We start from the raw sequence: 19,371 nt of genomic DNA, 5'->3' as shown, positions 1-19,371 counted from the left end.
TGTGTTCATATATATATGTTAATTATGTTTTTTAGATCAGGATTTTCAGCTTCTAATATACTAATCTCCCGTTTCTCCCCCCTGTACTTTCTGCGTTCTCATCTATGCGTGTGCCCAGGTGCTACTCGTATGGGTGAGAAACAGTTAGTGTGGGTTTAGTTTTAAGTTTTTCCCCTATTGGCGGCTGTCATTGTGCTAGTGATTGCACGATGTACTTTACACCTGTGTGTGCGTATTAGGTAAAGTGTTTTGTACATCGTTTCGCGATATTTTTTAATTAATACATCATTTAATACTAAGAACACTACTTCTACATATCACGTGTTATATGACAAATACGGGTGTTTCTATATTTTTATATTTATTTAAATTTTTCTACTTTTTTTTTGTAATAAAATCGTTTTGAATAGTCGAGTTACCGCATTTATTTGTGGAAACTAATATACTCGTATAAACTAGTATGCAATATATACTAGTGTATACTTGTATTTTTGCATTAGTCATTTTTGCAATAATCACTAGCCTTGACAGACGATTACAGCATTGGTACGTACTCCCATAAGTTTAGAAAACACGCGTTTGAACTAGGGTGTCGGAGGTGCCCCGGGGCATGCTCTCTAGTTTAGGTTTTTGCACCCTGGTGGTATGTGAGAGAATCGTGGAGTGAGTGGGTGGGTATGTACGTATGTTTGCTCTTTTTAGATATTGCCAATGTACAGGCAGGTAGCATACTTAGGTGTGAATGTTTATTTAATTTGTAAGTAGGTAGAGACCGGAGAAGTCGCGCGATTGTAATTTTCACTTAGGAGTGGAAAATTTCTTCTCCGAATATTATACAAAGTTTCAGCAACCTTTAAATTCATTTATCATTTAAATATTTCTTTTATTTTTTCCATATATTGCTGATACTCTGTACCGCGATATATAAATCAGTATCGAACGATTCAAAAGTCTTTGCGTTTTCTTAAAAGTTAATTTTTTTTCGAAAAAGTGAAGATAGCTGAATACGTTGGATACTTACTTAATATTAAGTATATTAACGCTTTGCTCTTTAGTAATTCCTACTGAATACTTCATTTGTTATATATGCATAGTAAATACAAAGTAGAGTAAAGATAAAAGTAGTCGAGTAAAAAAGTAAGACCATATGATGTATGAACAAAGTTCTTGATTTTGTTTGATATTATTTTATTTTTTTAATGCAAAGTGTTAATAATAGGTTCATCGATTAGATCAAATATCTGTTGAGGCATTCGAGTAAATGTAACTGTACGATTTGTATTGTAAAATGCGCTTAGAAAAAGCCTCACAGCAGCGTTTAAGGCATGAAGAAAGAAGAGGCATTATGCCGAAGAGGCCCCCACTTAAATGTGGCTGAAGAGGGCAACTACTATTGAGGCTATTGAGTTATTTTCAAAAGTTCAACAGCAAGTTCGAACTTTTCTAAAATAGCTCTCTAGTCATTTTTTATATTTTATTATATTACTTTTTTGCTCGTCATTAATTTGTAGTTATAATTGGAGATGATGGACCATTCCATCTCCTTGGGACACCAAATTCGTGTCTATATCGTCAAAAGGATGCATATGTGTTTAGTTAGAGTCAAAAATATTAAAATTTTCGTATTATATAATTTAGAAACTTAATTAACGTTAGTTAAACATTATAGTAATTTCTGTTTTCTTGTTTCGTCTTTAATATTTTTCTTTCTGATCGTATTTTATTAAATTTTCAATTTTTCTTTCCTATATAATTCAGTTTACAAGTATTTCATAATAATTAATAGATATTTTTTGTAGTAACTTAATATTTGTACTTTTCCTATTTCTTTATATTTGTATTATTTTATGTAAATGTAAAATCACGCGTTTAAATTTAATTTCATTACAACGGTCAATAGAGTTTTAATAAAAATAAATAAAGAATTCAGTTGATAGAGAAAAAGTGCATCTGCGAATTGGACGATTTATATGTCAGGCTATTGTATCACTTGATTGTATGATTAATATAGTTTTCTTCTTGTTACAGGTGATCATCGTTGGATTTATCATCTACTCATTTTGATTTTCTTCTACTGGAGCTCTTAATATAATGACTATTTTTTTAAATATATATGTATAAAGGCATTTCTGAAGGCACACATAAAAACTAAATATGACACAGATACATTATTATTTAAAATTCTATATCAATTATAGCTCTTAATATTTGTGAAAATGCATCTTTTTTCAGCGTTTTTTTTTTGCAAACATCTTAATCTGTACGCGATATTTAAAGGTACAATGAATATTATCATGGACTATTACGAGTGTGCAAAATTTGAAAAAAATCGGAGGGGGCCTACCTGACTATCCCCTGCTTAGTTTACGAACTTCTAATCTTCGATCTATTCTCTCTCCCTCTCTCTTTCTATCTCTCTCTCTCTCTCTCTCTCTTTTTCTCTTTATATATATAATATATATCCTATTTTCTTCCTTTTTAATGTAAGTAATCGAAAATCGTTGATAGAGAATAAATCATAAATTAATAATGGAAATTAACTCTTTCCATTCAAAATAAATACTTTTGAATTTTTACAATTAGGAATATTTTCAATATATTCAATATAATTTGGTAACGGTGCTAGTTAATATCGACTATTTCTTTTGACAAAAATTTCAATAGCTGTATACTCGAGATAAAGGTGATTCAACCGAGTTAAAATCACGAACGCATTGTGCTTTCAAAATCACGAACAACGAGTAACATAATACGCACAGTCTGGTACAATGGCATGGCTGTTCGTCGCTGATACGACTGAATCGAGAGTCGGGTATAATGCAATTTCCTGAAACAGCGTCCGTAGATATCAAACGTGCAAAAAAGAAAGAAACCAAAAGAGAGAGAGAGAGAGAGAGAGAATGAGAAAAGAGGGGAGGAATCGGGGTAATATTCAGTTCATTACAAATCCGTCCTATTCCAGGCCAAATTTGTAAAGGGTTGCACACCTGCGCATTTTCCTTGTATTGTACAGACATCGACTTGGTCGTTGTTTTCCTCCTATTTTTTTTTATCTTCCTCTTTTTGCCTAGTTTCCTCTTCGTTGCAATATCCTAACGTAGCTATCGTTGAAATGAATTTACATTGGGATATTATGAAATCAGATATATATATACATAGGTACCTATATATACCACATAGATAAATTTAGATTTCTTACTTTATCAATTTATGGAAAATTTGTTTATTTAGATATATGATTCTATATCTATAAGGAGGAAAGTGATAACTTATTTTATTCAAAAAATATTATTTAAGATTTAAATTTTATCTCTAAAATGCTAGTCTTTTAATAATTTTTCGAAACATTTTTGCTAATACATAATTCGAAGAAAATATACTTAATTTAAGTTCATTGATCAAACTATAAGTCAATGATCAATTAATAGACATTCAACGCCATCTTATACTGATATTCTTAACCAACGTTGAAACTGCTTCTGGTAATAAACTACTTTTTTTATGTTATCAATACGTATATAATGTATATGTTGCATAAGCTGATGTATTTCACATTTTTTACATTTGATAATAAGTATTTCTAAAACATTATAGCTATTTTATAATACAAAAGTTTTATTTTAAATATTTAATAAATAACTATATATATAATTAACAATGAAATTCACATTCTTTGGTAATATTATTTATGTAAAGTACATACAAATTTTGCGACTTTATAGCAAAACTAAAAAAAATATTGTAAATAGATATGCTATACATTATTGATATTTCCAGCATAAGACTATAATCTTCTATAATTATCTCGTTGTTGCGATTGAGATGCTGTTAAAGTTGAATAAATAAAAGGTAAAATTGAAGCTAAAGCTAAGCAAAGACTAATTACAGGTCGATACCATACCCATGCCAGACCAATTACTAACAAACTAATGGACATGGAAACGGACATTGTTAATGACTCAATTGCTATTATTCCACATAAAAATGTAGAATTAAGTATTACTGTTCTCAATATATTTGCCAAACAAGTTGCCGCCAAAAATAGAACTAACCATCCAAGTCCTCTGAAATTAGATATGCATTTTTATAGAAAAAACATGTTTCTTAATAAATAATTTTATAAGAATAAGACACTTCTTAAAAATAAAATATAAAAATATTTAAATAAAATAATTACTATAAAAGATTACCTGATACTCCAAGTTCTCCAATAATTGTGCACGTGTTCTAAATGAAACATTTGATCTACTGTTATTTTGTGTTTCCTTTGAAGTAAAATATCTTCTCCGTGTGATGTAGTATAAGGAACGATAACTCCTTTCTCCATCATTCCAACAACGGAGTAAATATCACCTTGTTTCCCAGCATAAGAAAATTGTATTCTAATGTCTCCAACCTATAAAAAAAAAAAACAAAAAAAAACAATGAATATATTATACAAACACAAAAATGCACTATTTATTATGGAGATACCTGGGGATTCCACAAGTCTGTACTATGATAATACAATCCAGAATGCATTTTGATATCTTTTCGTTCTGGTCTTTCATCGCTGGTAATCTCAACAAATTCATTAAATTTCTTCTTTAATTCAGATCCAAGAATAAAAGCTCCAATTTTAACTTCATTAGCAGTTTGTATTTGACTTTTTATCGGCATTTCTTTTGGATTATGGTGACCAGTTCTAATATAGAAATGATCGGAATCTACAAGCTTATCCTTCCATTCTGTCGTATAATAGTAATGTTTCTCATCTTCTGTCACACCGCCAAAACTAAAATGGTATTTCAATTTAATGGTATTTCTACTTACATTAAAGAATATTTATAATCAATTATATTTAACAATCAAATACAATACCTTCTTTCTTCTTCAATTTCGACCCATTGATACATCTGTACTCTTCTTTTTAATTTAACGCTTGACACAATAATGCCATAATCAGGTTCAGTTAATGGCTCCGATATAGATAATTGTCCTGAAATATGTATTAGCCGGCCTTCAAATTCAGGTAACAATTTAAATGGATTTGAAAGTACTGCTACATTCCGTAAAGCTTCATCTAAAGAATATGCTACTTTTACTGCTCTTCCCTGAGAACAACGCAAATGTATTCATTATACATACAAAAAGTTTGATTAAAAAATATGATTTACAAATTACATACCTCGTTCCAAAACAACAGACACATGCCAGTCGCAAATAAAATAGATCCAATAATTGCAGTTAACCATGATTCTCTAAACTGTTCTAAAACCGACATTGGAACATTTATAGGTGAAGGTTGTCTTCCATTAATCCGATTTGGGTGTATTGGTTCAACATTTGCTCTTTGCTGTTGTCCATTTTGCTAAAAAAATATAATTAATTAATCAAGAACAGTACTTTAATGAATATTACTAATACTTACATTTGCACGATACATCTCCAATATTCATAAAACATGATAAACATTCGACACAATTTTATTTAACATTCTCCATTTTTAAAGAATATTAAGGCCAAAAAAGTATACATATTATGTATGATATACATAACAGACAGACAGGTATACACATAAATTTCACTACAGGATCGAATATGAAATGTCAACAATTTTGAGTTTTATTTGGTCAAGTTCTTGTTTTTTATCCAATTACATCCAATCATATGTTTGAATCTCAGGGAAAAGCAAATTTTTTCATTGGTTGCTATTGTTGTTATTGAGATGTAACATACTTTAATAGACAATCCACAATTAAAACAATTACTTGATATTTTGTATTCGTTTATATTTTTCAAGAAAATGTATTTTTTTGAGAATCTTATTAAGATTATACATAAGATACAGAAATTGTATCAACAATAATTAACACATCGAGAATGTGTTAGAATGTGCTAGATGGCGACAAAAACAATTTTAAATAGCAGTTTGTCTTTCTACATACTGTGTACAATCATAGGACTAAAAGATAACTCGTGCTGTCGTCTATCAGTACTCAATGGATCATACCTCGTTGAACACGAGGTAAGTAAAGAAGTAGACGTTTATCCGGTTAATTTATTAATTGGTACTTAATTAAACATAATACACACGAATGTGACATAACAGAACATTTTTATATGAGATAATACAATTTTGATTGAAATTACTTTATTGACATGTAATATTTTAAACGTATAATATATATTACGTTAAAAATGTATTTCCAAGGAACACGGTATTAAAAATGCTTATTAGCATAACAAATTAAATGATTGTTATTGAATTAAAGAATGGTAATTTATTATAAATCTGTTTTAATAATTTCAGATTAAATATATAATTTGTATTAAATTGTTTTGTTTGTCCAGTTTATCGAGTTTTATCTGAGTTTATCTCTTTATCTTAACGATACACGAAAGGTTTTGTGATAATCTCTTAATTTTAAATTTATTTATTAATTTTTTGCTCAATTCTTAAAACTTTTCTTTATAAATTGTTAATAATATATTTCTAATTAAACATACTAAAGTATATTTCTTATTATGTATTTTTTATCATTAATATAAAATTTGAAATGTGTTTGATTGCTTTAAATATATACAAACAATCTATATATTTCTAGGTATAACAAAAGTAAATAAAATATTTAATATTAAATTTTCTAACAAGTACACAAAAAATAAACAATATATTTTTTACAATGCATTGGAGAAAGATATCTCTCATTTTATGTATGTTTGGAATGTTAACAAACTTCAGACCATCAGAATCATTTATAACTGATTACTTAACAGGACCATGGAAGAATTTTACAAAAACAGAAGTTTGTAAAATCATTCAAAATTTAAATCTATTATTTAATACTTACTCTTAAACAGTTTTAATGATATATTTATTATTAACTTTCAGGTAAATCAAGATATTTATCCAGTTAGTACATATAGTTACTTTTTAACTTTAGTGATAATATTTTTGGTAACTGATTTTGTAAGATATAAGCCTATTATTATACTGTGTTCCATTTCTGGATTTATTACATTTTTTGTACTAATACTTGCAAAAACTATAATAGTAACTCAGGTCGTTGAATTCTTTTATGGTCTGTTTCTTTCTTGTGAAGTGGCATATTATACGTACATTTATGCAAAAGTTGATAAAAAGCATTATCAAGAAGTGACAGGTCATACAAAAGCAGCTACCCTTGTTGGACGGTGTATGGGTGGAATCATAGCACAATTAACATCTTCTTTTCATATCTTAGATTATCATCAGTTGAACTACCTCACTGCTGCAGGTATATTAACAAATTTTAATAACAATTTAAATCTATTGTGAACAATATTATGGGCAGACCTGAAATTTATATCATCAAATATATTTTTAATTATTTTGTATATATCTTGATAATTTCGATATAATAAGATTAAATCTATCTCTCTCTCTCTATCACAGATAAATCGATGATAGATATATTGATCAACGAAAAAACATTTTTTTTTTCAGCCTTTGCATTTGCCACATTATGGACATTTTTTTTACCATCCGTAGGACAATCTATTTATTTTCATTCAACTATTCACAATCAAAATATTCAATCCACATCATCAACAGATAACGTGAAATCACTTGAAGATAATAATTGTCATGAACTTAATCTTAAAAAAAAGTCAAACTGTGATCCTGCGAAGATAAATGTTACCTCTAGGTCTTCCAAACTAAAACGTGCTTACGTACTATTATGGAAACATTTTTTAAATGCGTATACAAATGGTGATGTCATAAAATGGTCCATGTGGTGGGCATTATCAACCTGTGGCTATTTACAAATAACTAGTTATGCCCAGCTTGTATGGCAAACGACTGTTAAATCTTACGATGAGATTTATAACGGAGCAATAGATGCCATTTATGCAATAATTAGTAAATATATTACCAATTTTATATTAATATCTATAAAAGAAAATAAAAATATTGTTTCAAATGGGACACTTCGAATTAACGATTGTCTTTTTGCATATGTCAAATATATACAAAACTCATGCAGCATACAAACTTACTTTCTTCTTTTTTTTTTTTAAATTCATTATCCTGACGCATTCTTAAAGCGATTACCAAAATATGCTAAACTTTGTTTATCGTTGATATCTATTTACTTTTAAATTTGTATAATTGTAGATATTGCTTCTCGTTAAAGGTTTAAAACACATATAGAATCATTTATTAACTTCAACTTAACATCCAAAGTGTCCAGATAAATTGAAAAAAAAGTTTTTCTTTACTGCTGTTGGCTTTAATTGAGGTTTCACTATTTAATTAAAAACTTTAAAGAAAATGATTTGCCACAGCTAAAATTTTATATATTACATTATTTTAATAATTAAAATTAATGTGCAAAAGGATTACCGTCAACTTGAAGTATAAATGTTAAAAACTAATGAACTAAAATAAATATAATCAATATATTATTGTATGCATGAAACTATTTATAAAATAAGAATTCTCATCAGGTGCTTTGACCGTTTATACTGTTGCTAAAATACCATTAAATTGGCCACTGATAGGAGATATAATGCTAACAATATTTGCACTTATGGAAGGTGGTTTAATCATATTATGTTCCTATAGTTATAATATTTGGGTACAATACGTCGTTTACATAGTATTTGGAGTAATTTATCACACTATGGTCACTGTTGCAAGGTAATTCATATTAAGATTTAAGTATTTATATAATTCGTATATTTTATATTTTGTTATTTTATAGCTTTGAAGTTGCGAAATATATATCCGAAGATAGTTATGGTTTAATATTTGGTACAAATATCTTTTTTGCATTATTATTCCAAAGTTTGTTAACGTTAATAGTTATTAATGGCAATCTTGGAAAGGATATCAGATCGCAAGTAAGAAGATACATATTGAATTTCGATATTATTAATCTAACAGATAAAATTGTTTTTATATGATAAAAAATTTTATTTACTTTATCTTAAAATAATTTATTTTCTGTTTCAGTTTTTTATTTATGGCTGTTATTATGTTATTTTGGCTGTGATATTTTTAATAATAGCTATATTTGCAATGATAAAACATTTTAAAAGTGGTAATAAGTTTAAAATATGGTTAAAAAAGAAGAAAACCCAAACAACAATAGAAAATATAGAAAACCAAGAATCGCTTGGTACTCGTACAAATTCTACGGCATCTAACAATGTTATTTTAACTCCTTAATTAAGTAAATATAGTAACTAGAGAAAATTGTACAATATTATTCTTAAAGATTGTATTTCTTTACATATTCAAAGGCAGTTTACTATTTCTTGATTTTAGTATAAACAATTTTATTATTTTAACGTATAATAATAGAATAATATAGACGCGACGTATCGTAGTATTGAATAAATGTAAGAAGGTGTTAATAGAAAAGTGCTTCGAACCCGTAAAAGGGAGAGTACAAAGACGAATAATAGAATAATATGTATTATAACAGAGTATTATGTATTTTATAATTGTTAATTATATATTTTATTTGAATAATGAGTGAATATATCATTCCATCCTGAACGAAAATGAATATCATATTATTATTTGTGATGCAAAAAAAATAATACATCATAAAAGAATTTTACAGTATCATTTATTGAGGCAAATATCAAATGTCAAAATATTAGTCTCTGTTCCGGTTTGTATATAAATACAATTAAGCGGAAAAAGATAATATCGTTAATGTATCCTTATTACCTAACTCCTAATTATTACTTTTATGAGCAATATTTCTTTGAACTAAAATTATATATGCTCGTACGATCAAATTTAGACAAAAAGAAATAAACGAACAAAAAAGCATATAAAAATGTATAATTTTATACGATTAGTAAAATTTCTGTATAATATATAATTTTAATATATTTATGAGTAAACAATTTTTAGAAAAAAAATTATTGAAAAAATAAAAAATAAAATTTTTTTCTAATATATAAATATTAATATAATATATAAATTTATATATTTACGATGAAATAAATACATTAAATCTCTCGCGAATATTTTGAATCAGCAAGATTATATTTTTTTATACTTGAACACATCACAAAGTACGAATGATATATGTTTTATTGGAAATCGCATTATCGATACAAACGTATTAATCGTAAAATCTTGTGGGAAAATTCCTTCTGATCATATTGCAATTATATAAAATCAATTAAAAAATACATAGTGAATCGGAAATACGCGTAAAAGCATTTTCGATGAAAATAGAGGAAGGGGGAAATCAAGTCGACGTGGTATGACGTACAATTTCTTTATTAAAAATCAACAAGAGCATATAAAGCAACGATGTTACATAGTACTGCAGTTCGTGCACTACATGCATGTCAGATGGTTGTTGTTTATTTGCCATCATAACGAGTGTCTTACAATTAGAAGAAACAATAAAAAAAAAAAAACACTTTGATATTTGTAAAACAAGAGGAAGAACAATGGTACAATCACGGGTAAGATAATCATTGCTTAACATTGATAAAAATGCGATAATTGCATTGTATTGAAGATTTTTATATTGGAATGGATCTGCATAAGTAGATATATATCGTACACATATACTTGTGTGTTATCAAGAAATATGGTCACGTTACAAGTTGCGTCGAAGATTGATTTTCGATCGATTTTCATTATTGAATCGATAATGAAAATTAATCATGTTCTTTAATCGTACATGTTGATTCTATCGTACGTATCGTCTCTTTAAAAAAAAAATAACTCGTTGAAATTAAAAACTTTACCCTAGATATAATATTTCACGCTTCACAGTTGTTACGCGAACTGGACATTAAAAATTGTGTTGTTAGCTTCTGTACTTATGCAACAAATAAAGAGAACGCATGTCAAAGCTATATAAATGAATATTAAATCTATCTACGGATTAATAATATTGTAAATAAAATGCAAATTATTATTATTAGAATATATTCAGATCATTGCAAAAGTTTCTTGTTTTTTTTTTAATAAGTTTTACATGCATAATATTTTTTATTTTATGTTATTTTACTGCCAATTATATACAATCGATTTTATGAAGAAAAGTAGTAGAGCAGAATGGATCGTATATAACTTACGTCAGTATACAAATAAAAAATTCGAAGAAAAGGCAAGAAACTATTGGGACGAGATAATATAAAAATCATTTAAAGTATTGTAGTATTGCCGTTTCAATGAAAGAAGACTCATTGATTGTAAATTTGAAAGTAATAACGAAAAGGAAAATCCCATGCTCGGTATGCTTAAGAATAAAACGATTGCATCGATGATATAATCGGTATTTTCTGATTTTTTGTTGATTCAACTAAATCAATACAAAATTCGTTTTACAATAAATTCCAAAAGATTCAAACAAATAAAAAAGAAAAAGAAACAAGAAGATATAACGTTCCCAATCCGACGTCTATTACTACTTTTAAAAATTATTAACAATTCGAATAAATACGATCCTCGGTTAGAATCATTTTTATTGTCTCATTTAATCTCTTTTAATGATCTTGACCTTATATCTTATCTCGAGTCAAGACATTGTTGTTTAATCTGAGAAATAAATGATACAAGTTTTAAAAGGATTATCAAGTTGCACGCTTTCTCTACTTAAGGTCAGTCTCAAGAATGATGAGTATAAGAGACTGGCTATAAAAAAAACAAAAAGAAATAGTAAACGATTTTTTATAATATTAAACTGCGATATGAAACTAATATAACTGTTCGTTCGAATGAAATTTAAAACGTCAATGATAATCTTATAAAAATTGTTATATTCTGTGTCGTAAAATATGCTTGAGATCAATTATTGGTCAAATCGTGAAGACTTTAGCAGAACATGATTTTCAGAAATGTGAATTAGATGCTGAACTAGTGAATGTAAAACGGAGAGTTAAATAATTAAAGTATTTAAATCACTTACCGTTTTCCATCAATGAGAAGTATTCATTAAAAATAGGTTTTATTAACGATAATTAAACAAGATTCAATAAAAATAATAGATGTCTTTTTGTTTACTTGGAAGATTTATTTGTTTTCAATCTCAAGTTACTCGGTTTATCGTTGAATGCTGTAAAATGATATGTACAAATTTATCATTTTGACTAACTGGTTGATTTTCATTAAATTTACGGTTCTTTCACTGTCGAACATAATTATTGATTGTTCTTTGCGAACTTTACTGATTGATTAACGCATCGCTAACAGTGGAATATTCCATACCTCCGTAAGGAAAATGGCCAGTCAAAATTGTCAGTAATCAAAGAAGAAAAAAGATAAATATACTCATAAAGTAAATATAAGATAACAAAGAACAAATAAATCGAGATCGATTTTTAGCGCGCGAAAATCAATACGAATCGTGTTCATTCTCCTTGAGGAATTTCCTGAGGAGAAAACAATTATGACTCCTCGGGCATTTCCAACGTTTAGGAAGTAAGCATGTATGTAAGTAAATATATATATATGTATATATACTTACATACGTTGAGAAGACGTAGTAGGTTGGAGAAAAGGAGTGGGATAAAAAAAGAGAAACACGAGTTCGAGTCATTCGAAAGAATATACTCGATTCAAGTATGACGCGACATCGAAGTTTCTTGGTGGGGCTTATAGAAAACGACCATCTCTCCCGTGCCTGGATCGTCATAGTCTCTTAGTTCCGTTTAAAACTCAATAAAGAGGAGTACGTTTGTATATCTTTTTCCATAGAACGTTATTAAAGAAAGTTACTCGAGTTATCGTTATCAAAGAAGCAAAACAATGTTCTCCGAATCGGTAAGTCCAATACTCAAGTCAAATGTCTTCCTGCAAATTTTCTCATTGCATCGTGTATTTCATAAATTTTTGTTGTTGTTGTTGTTTTTTTTATATTTACATGTACAGTCAAGTTTTCTTTATTAAACAAAATGAAATGAAATAACATGAATGAAAGATACGGTAGCATACTTAACAAAATGTTCACATTTATAAACATGAACGTCAGGTGATTTTCACTGACGTATTTTAATTTAATGAATTTATTCACGTGGTGGTGGTTCACTTTCAAAAACGAATGTGACGAATGATTCATCCAATGACCATGACCATTTTCGAAACTCCAAAAATATCGGTCACCTAATCACATTATCCTCGTATTTATAGTCATTCACTACAGATAAGATTTGATATTATACGCTCTTTGTTCAAAGATTAACTCTTATAATCAGTATCTCATTTGAATGGTATAATACTTAAATAAGAAAATACTGAATCCTATCGCCTAACTAACCTCTTACGATAAGAAAACCGCACTTTAATGCAAATCTACACTGTATTTCCTGCGATTATCCACTTTAGTTACACAAAACCCTTTACGAAAATGTTTATGTATCATTAAAGTTATCAATGTATTTCTTTCTATTTCTTTCTATTTCTTTCTATTTCTTTACGTTACTTTTACAAGATGTAAAAACAGATACAGAAAAATATATCAATCAATTTATAAACAATTTTTCTATTCGTTAAATAAATATAACTATAGTGATAAAAATGATGATCCTTCGTCAATGGTATATAAATATATTACATCTATATACCTTTGTACTTTAAATATATATAGCAATTAATCTGTGTGACTTAAGCTTCTAACTTAAAATAGAATATATTTCAAGATTAACAGAGAGAGAAAGAGAGAGCGAAAAGGAAAGAGAAAGAAAATACATATATCTTTTCTCCTACGTATTCAAACTTGTGACTTGTGTTAAATACGTTCCTGCGTGATCGATTTACGAATGAGACTACGTATTCGTGTAAAGAATTCTTATGCGATATATATCGCGATGAACGAAGAAGAAACAGCAGTCCTTGAAAAAAAAAAAGGAGAAAAAAGAAATATATTAAATTTTCCAATTAAATTTGTTAAGACAAAGAATAACGATAAGAAGCAGCAGCAGCAGCAATTAGGTCAGTAGTTAATCTAAATAATACCAGGAAGATATTTCTTTTTTCTTTCGCATGTTTCTCAAGAGAAATAACTACTATGTAGTTGTTGTAATAATACATATGTGTACATATTTTCATCTTCAACATAAAACGTAGGCGTTGCGGTGTAAATTTCGTCACACGAATAGTTGTTGTCTTGTCATACATAAGTTTCCTGTTCGTTTAAAGCAAGAAAGTTGAATTACATGATGTCATGGTTTTACTACTCGCTGCTTTCACTCGTACAAACGGAGTGTCTTAATTTACGAAATCTTTTCTTCTCGATTGAGGAAAAATAATAATCTTTTTGATCTATGCGACTTTAGATAATAAGATAAGAAATCAACGAGAAGGAAAAAGTTAATACGTAAAATTGTTTCTTTCGTTCGAGATATCTAATATCACATGTAGCAATGTCAAATTAAAATGATGAAGAAATTATAAGGACACTTGTAGAATTGATCTTTCGACTAACAAGATGCTTTTATTAATCTCTTATTTCATTCACTTTTTATTTATACGAATTATTTTATCGCTTTCTCCAAACGATAAAATGTTTTAAAGAAAACTATTTATACGGAGAAACGGGTTGTCAACTTTCTAGGTAGCCTCTCATGAATCCTTTTAAATCCACGCATTGAAATCTTTCTGTCTAACGAGAAATAAGACAAAAAATTTGATAAAATAAAATTAGAACATTTCGTCTAATTAATTATTTATTTTATCTATTCGGCATACGTAAATATATTATTATTGTTCTTGGACATTTTTTATGAGAAAGAAAGAAAGAAAGAAAAAAAAGCATAGGATTAAAACTTCGCTTGCTCATGCGCTAAAATGATTTCGTAACACATAGGAAAACACGCGACATTGCGAGTGTAAGCCTTTCAGAATTGTATCCTTGACGTTTATGAAATTCTTCTTATAGGCAATCGAATGCGAATTGTTAAAGCATTTGATTCATCCAAAAAAAAAAGAAACGAAAAAAGAAATGATGTCATTAACTTTTAAAAAGTAATCCATATTTATTTCTTTTTTCAGGCAATGCCATTATTATTGTTATTAACGTTGATCGGTGGTATCACGGCACAATGTTTAACAGACAACGATAATCCCACTCATATGAATCCGGATTCGAAAAAGGTACTCGATCAAGGTCGTTACAAATTTGCCCTAGATGCATTAAAGAAGTCCGCTGAAATTGAAACTGAGAACAGTATATTTCTCAGTCCTGATAGCATTTACAATGCCTTGCTTTTAGCGTATTTTGGTGCACGTGGTAACACGGAGGCATCCTTAAAAAAAGCTTTGTATATTCCGGATAATTTATCGAAAGTCGACGTTATGAGATATTACTCTTTTGAGAAATCTTTACAGCAAAGTAAAAAGGTAAGAATGATTCGTTTCAAGGTGAGGCTTCTCGTGAAACAAGAGCGAAACGCTCGACCTCGATAAGAAGCGATGATTTTTATTTAAACTCTTTTCAGAAAAATGGGTCAAGCAATTACGAATACAGGTCCGCAAACCGGCTTTGGGTAACGGATGCAAAAAAGTTGCGTGAATGCATGTTGGATTTGTTCGGTGATGAGTTAATGAAGACCGACTTTATGACCAATCCAGAAGAAGTAAGAACTGTTATAAACAATTGGGTCAGTAACGTTACAAAGGGTCATATCCGTGACCTACTACCAGTAGATAGTATCGATAGAAGTACGGATCTCGTCTTGGTTAATGCCGTTTACTTCAAAGGTCTCTGGCAAAGTCGTTTCGAACCAGCTAATTCGAAAAAAGATATTTTCTATACACCTGGCAAGCAAAATTCCGTAATTACATTCATGCGTCAAAAGAACACATTCAATCACGGTTAGTGAAATACATTTGGATATACGTATATTACGCATATATATTTGGATATTACTATATAAACCGATAAAGAAAAGTAAAACGTATCATCTTCGTTTGTTCAACAGTCGTCTCGGAGGAATTGGGAGCGCACATTCTTGAACTTCCATATAAAGGTTCAGAAATCTCAATGTTCATTCTACTACCACCTTTCGCAGCAGCCAGATCTTTGAACGATGATCCGAGTCGAATTCAAGGAGATGGAGGTATCAGGAACGTTCTTCATCGTATCTCCAATGATGCTGATGCGATGGAATTACAAATACTTCTTAAAGATGGAATGTCATCGAGACAAGTCGAAGTCTCCTTACCACGATTCGAATTGGAAAGAGAGTTAGAATTTAAAACTCTTCTTCTTCAACTCGGTCTTCAAGACCTAGTAGGACCTAATGCGGCTGATTTGCGAGATTTCGTAGCTGACGGTGAAGAAACTCTTCATTTGGGAGACGGTGTTCATAAAGCTAAAATCGAGGTTACTGAAGAGGGTACGACAGCAGCAGCAGCAACGGCATTATTTACTTTCCGTTCGAGCAGGCCATCTGAACCGGCTGTCTTTAATGCTAATCATCCATTTATATATTTCATTTATGATAAAACAATGGATAGTATATTGTTCAGCGGTATTTATCGTATGCCCGGTAATCCGACTTCATCAATACCTGCTTAATGATCTTGCTTAAAAGATAAATGTCCCTCAAAGTACGCGGTTCCTCATTCTTTGTACTAAATACCTGGAATGATTGTGCAGATGACATTAGTCATTCATGCTCGCAAATCAGCCGTGTTTATTCTTCAGCACGATCGTTCCGGAGTTAATAAGATACGGATGAATAAATAAATAGATTAATGGATGGACGAATGGATGATAATGCCTCGAATACTTGAGTGCTTGTTTGAATCAATGATACGTGTTATTAAAAATTACACAATGTTTATAAGTTTTGTTGCTTTCAACCAAAGGATACGCAAAAATGAACAAATTACAGATTTTAATAACTATTATTGCTTATATATTTAATTTTTCTTTTATGATACAATATGACAATTGATTAATCGTGAAGGAAGTAAAGTGTATCCTTCCTTTATATCCATGACTAAATTGTATTTTGTAAAATTACATCTAGTTACATAGAGATATACTCAATGTTTCTATTGTATAAATTTGTTTATTAGATAAATTATATCGAAATAATAGATAGGTATATGATATTGGTAACAAATCATATATATTTCGGTAATTGTTTAAATTTGAAAGTGTGTCTGTATTGAAAAAAAAAAAATTGAAATGGTTGGAAATATCATAAAAATGCCACTGATTCCTATTAAAAATATTCTAACCAATCAAACAATACATACATGTTATGAGTTAAACTATATTTATTTTTTTTATAATATCTATATAATTGTCTTATATCTATTGTATAATTATTTTGTCTTTATATTGTGACATTTTTTTATATAGAATATTTTAAAGAATTTTTCGCACCTTATGCTTGATTATACGAATAAATAAAACCGTATAAACGTGAAAAATAAGATAATTCTTATTTTTCTTATGTATTATCAATGACATTTTCCATCTTTATATTTGTAAGAAATTGTGATTTTATCATTGTCTTATATTAAATTACTTTTAAATATGTCCTCCATAAGTGTTAATTTTAGTAAATAAACAATTTCTGTACAAAATTTATTTAAAAAAGTAATTACAAAATTACTTAATTTAAATCGTAATAGTACAATTTTAAATAGGAAGAAAGTTGGCGCGCTTTTCAAATTTCTTATTAAATTAGTCTAAAATGAGCATGCAACTGCCATCTAGCGAAGAAATTGTGATTTAAACACACACACATACAACAATCAAATAAATATTTTAGTTATGTACACCATACTGACTACTCCAGTCAGCTTATGCAGTTGCATTTGGTAAATGATTGCAACACGTGGTTTATAAAAAACAAACTTATATGAAATATATAATTGGAATATAAATATACATGTGATAAATAGTACAAATATATGTCTATATTGTAGAAATTACATTTGCCAAAAGTTATCGTTAAAGTTTTTATTGATAAAATTAATGATAAAGTTTTTTAATTCCTACGCCTAGTTCTCTATAATAATTTTGATGTTACATTGTAAAATGAACTATTAACAAACTTTGATCTCAATATAATACAATTATGTTATTTATGGATCAATCTAAATCAGCTGATCTTTCAACGCAGGAAAATAAAAAAGTTTTTATGAGTAATGCAGAATGGGATAAATTGGCTGTACATTTAATAGGAATTCGAGAAAGATATAGAGAAAATATTATTATACCAACAACGATAGGACCTGTACAAATTAAAACTAATGAAGAAAAAATGGTTGAAAGAGTTATGGAAAGTTGTGTCTTTAAGAGTATTATGAGCTGTGTACTTGGTATATATACATATATATATATATATATTTAACACTTATTATAAATCTTAAACAAAAGATACTATATACTAGTATGATATTTGTAGGATATGGATTAGGAGCTGCTATAGGTTTATTTACATCAAGCGTAAATCCGGATATGACAAGTGTAGATAAAAAACAAACTGCACGTGAAATATTTAGAGAAATGAAAATGACAACGCTTAGTTATGCGAAGAATTTTGCCGCTGTGGGTTTAGTATTTTCAGCCGTTGAATGTAGCATAGAATCTGTAAGTTCTTTCTCACACACAAATTCAATTGTATTTATTTAAATAAAATTTATTTAAGTTTTATTTTAATTTTAGTATAGAGGTAAAACTGATTGGAAAAATGGTACTTATGCAGGCGGTGTGACGGGTGGTCTAATAGGCCTAAGAGGTATCGACTTATTATTTGTTGTCAATATTTAATCCTTTCAATACAGCTATATCATTTTCGAGTACGCTTCTGCTGTATAGATACTTGCATTGCTAATAAAATTCTACTGTGCAGGCTAATTATAACATGAGCATAAATTTTATCATGAAATAAAATAAAAAATTGAATATTGAATGACTATAGTCATTGATAGTATCAAAAGGGTTAAAATAATATGATGATAGATACATTAAATTTTTATTTGTTTCTAGCTGGTGTAAAAGCAGGAATAATAGGTGCTGCAGGATTTGCAGCATTTTCTACTGCAATAGATTATTACATGCACAAATCATAAACACTGTTTAATGGAATTACAATTCATGTATTTCTATAGAAAAGATATAAAAGCTTGCATATACTGCGCATATTTATAATACATAAAAAAGCATAAAACATGTTTATAATATATAAATACGTATAAATGCTTAAAAATAAGTACAATGGTCAAGGTATAAAATATGTGAAAAATTGATATCTGTTCATCTTAAATTATCTAAAACTTGTCTGTACTCCCACTGATCGATTGAACTATTCTTTCTTTATTTATTTTATATACCTCAAAATACTATTAAATTGTATTATAAAAATACTAAGTTATATCTTAACATTCTGGTAAATAAAAATGAA

The 19,371-nt window shown here is 28.5% G+C and overlaps 4 protein-coding genes across 6 annotated transcripts; 3 read left to right on the top strand and 1 right to left on the bottom strand.

Moving 5' to 3' along the window:
- Window positions 1-3,669: 3,669 nt before the first annotated feature.
- On the bottom strand, window positions 3,670-5,621 carry LOC122525809 (transmembrane protein 43 homolog). The gene is made up of 6 exons (XM_043648791.1): window positions 5,411-5,621; window positions 5,168-5,350; window positions 4,861-5,093; window positions 4,474-4,774; window positions 4,191-4,396; window positions 3,670-4,064 (listed from the first exon to the last, which is right to left on the bottom strand). Exons 1-6 carry the CDS (start codon window positions 5,423-5,425, stop codon window positions 3,785-3,787), a joined length of 1,218 nt encoding a protein of 405 aa, XP_043504726.1. The 5' UTR covers window positions 5,426-5,621; the 3' UTR covers window positions 3,670-3,784.
- A 329-nt stretch (window positions 5,622-5,950) lies between these two features.
- On the top strand, window positions 5,951-9,679 carry LOC122525807 (thiamine transporter 1-like). The gene is made up of 7 exons (XM_043648787.1): window positions 5,951-6,258; window positions 6,588-6,788; window positions 6,875-7,259; window positions 7,469-7,885; window positions 8,473-8,665; window positions 8,730-8,868; window positions 8,981-9,679. Exons 2-7 carry the CDS (start codon window positions 6,666-6,668, stop codon window positions 9,194-9,196), a joined length of 1,473 nt encoding a protein of 490 aa, XP_043504722.1. The 5' UTR covers window positions 5,951-6,258; window positions 6,588-6,665; the 3' UTR covers window positions 9,197-9,679.
- Window positions 9,680-10,147: 468 nt separating this feature from the next.
- On the top strand, window positions 10,148-17,227 carry LOC122525808 (serine protease inhibitor 88Ea-like). 2 transcript variants are annotated; one of them, XM_043648789.1, is made up of 4 exons: window positions 10,148-10,461; window positions 14,996-15,343; window positions 15,442-15,817; window positions 15,925-17,227. In XM_043648789.1, the coding sequence occupies exons 1-4, from the start codon at window positions 10,339-10,341 to the stop codon at window positions 16,521-16,523; spliced, it is 1,446 nt and encodes a 481-aa protein (XP_043504724.1). In that variant the 5' UTR covers window positions 10,148-10,338; the 3' UTR covers window positions 16,524-17,227. The 2 variants fall into 2 exon arrangements, with proteins under 2 accessions (XP_043504724.1, XP_043504725.1); XM_043648790.1 differs by lacking the exon at window positions 10,148-10,461 and adding an exon at window positions 12,040-12,769.
- A 113-nt stretch (window positions 17,228-17,340) lies between these two features.
- Window positions 17,341-19,040, top strand: LOC122525811 (mitochondrial import inner membrane translocase subunit Tim22). 2 transcript variants are annotated; one of them, XM_043648794.1, is made up of 5 exons: window positions 17,341-17,782; window positions 18,088-18,286; window positions 18,373-18,557; window positions 18,633-18,705; window positions 18,957-19,040. In XM_043648794.1, exons 1-5 carry the CDS (start codon window positions 17,768-17,770, stop codon window positions 19,037-19,039), a joined length of 555 nt encoding a protein of 184 aa, XP_043504729.1. In that variant the 5' UTR covers window positions 17,341-17,767; the 3' UTR covers window position 19,040. The 2 variants fall into 2 exon arrangements, with proteins under 2 accessions (XP_043504729.1, XP_043504728.1); XM_043648793.1 differs by having other exon boundaries at window positions 17,341-18,286.
- The last annotated feature ends 331 nt before the right edge of the window (window positions 19,041-19,371 follow it).

This window comes from Polistes fuscatus, unplaced genomic scaffold, assembly GCF_010416935.1.
Source record: "Polistes fuscatus isolate 324 unplaced genomic scaffold, CU_Pfus_HIC Scaffold9, whole genome shotgun sequence".
Taxonomy (NCBI): domain Eukaryota; kingdom Metazoa; phylum Arthropoda; class Insecta; order Hymenoptera; family Vespidae; genus Polistes; species Polistes fuscatus.
This window is presented reverse-complemented; position numbering and strand designations above follow the sequence as displayed.

Excerpts from the sequence above, each read along its gene's own strand:
- LOC122525808 (XM_043648789.1), top strand. The coding sequence starts at position 10,339 with ATGTCAGATGGTTGTTGTTTATTTGCCATCATAACGAGTGTCTTACAA. Across the intron at positions 10,462-14,995 it reads GAACAATGGTACAATCACGG|GCAATGCCATTATTATTGTT; the intron begins GTAAGATAATCA and ends TTCTTTTTTCAG. Across the intron at positions 15,344-15,441 it reads CTTTACAGCAAAGTAAAAAG|AAAAATGGGTCAAGCAATTA; the intron begins GTAAGAATGATT and ends AACTCTTTTCAG.
- LOC122525811 (XM_043648793.1), top strand. The coding sequence starts at position 18,043 with ATGTTATTTATGGATCAATCTAAATCAGCTGATCTTTCAACGCAGGAA. Across the intron at positions 18,287-18,372 it reads TATTATGAGCTGTGTACTTG|GATATGGATTAGGAGCTGCT; the intron begins GTATATATACAT and ends TGATATTTGTAG. Across the intron at positions 18,706-18,956 it reads TGGTCTAATAGGCCTAAGAG|CTGGTGTAAAAGCAGGAATA; the intron begins GTATCGACTTAT and ends ATTTGTTTCTAG.
- LOC122525807 (XM_043648787.1), top strand. The coding sequence starts at position 6,666 with ATGCATTGGAGAAAGATATCTCTCATTTTATGTATGTTTGGAATGTTA. Across the intron at positions 7,260-7,468 it reads GAACTACCTCACTGCTGCAG|CCTTTGCATTTGCCACATTA; the intron begins GTATATTAACAA and ends TTTTTTTTTCAG. Across the intron at positions 7,886-8,472 it reads TGCCATTTATGCAATAATTA|GTGCTTTGACCGTTTATACT; the intron begins GTAAATATATTA and ends AATTCTCATCAG.
- LOC122525809 (XM_043648791.1), bottom strand. Across the intron at positions 5,094-5,167 it reads GTCTGTTGTTTTGGAACGAG|GGAAGAGCAGTAAAAGTAGC; the intron begins GTATGTAATTTG and ends CGTTGTTCTCAG. Across the intron at positions 4,775-4,860 it reads GAAATTGAAGAAGAAAGAAG|TTTTGGCGGTGTGACAGAAG; the intron begins GTATTGTATTTG and ends ATACCATTTTAG.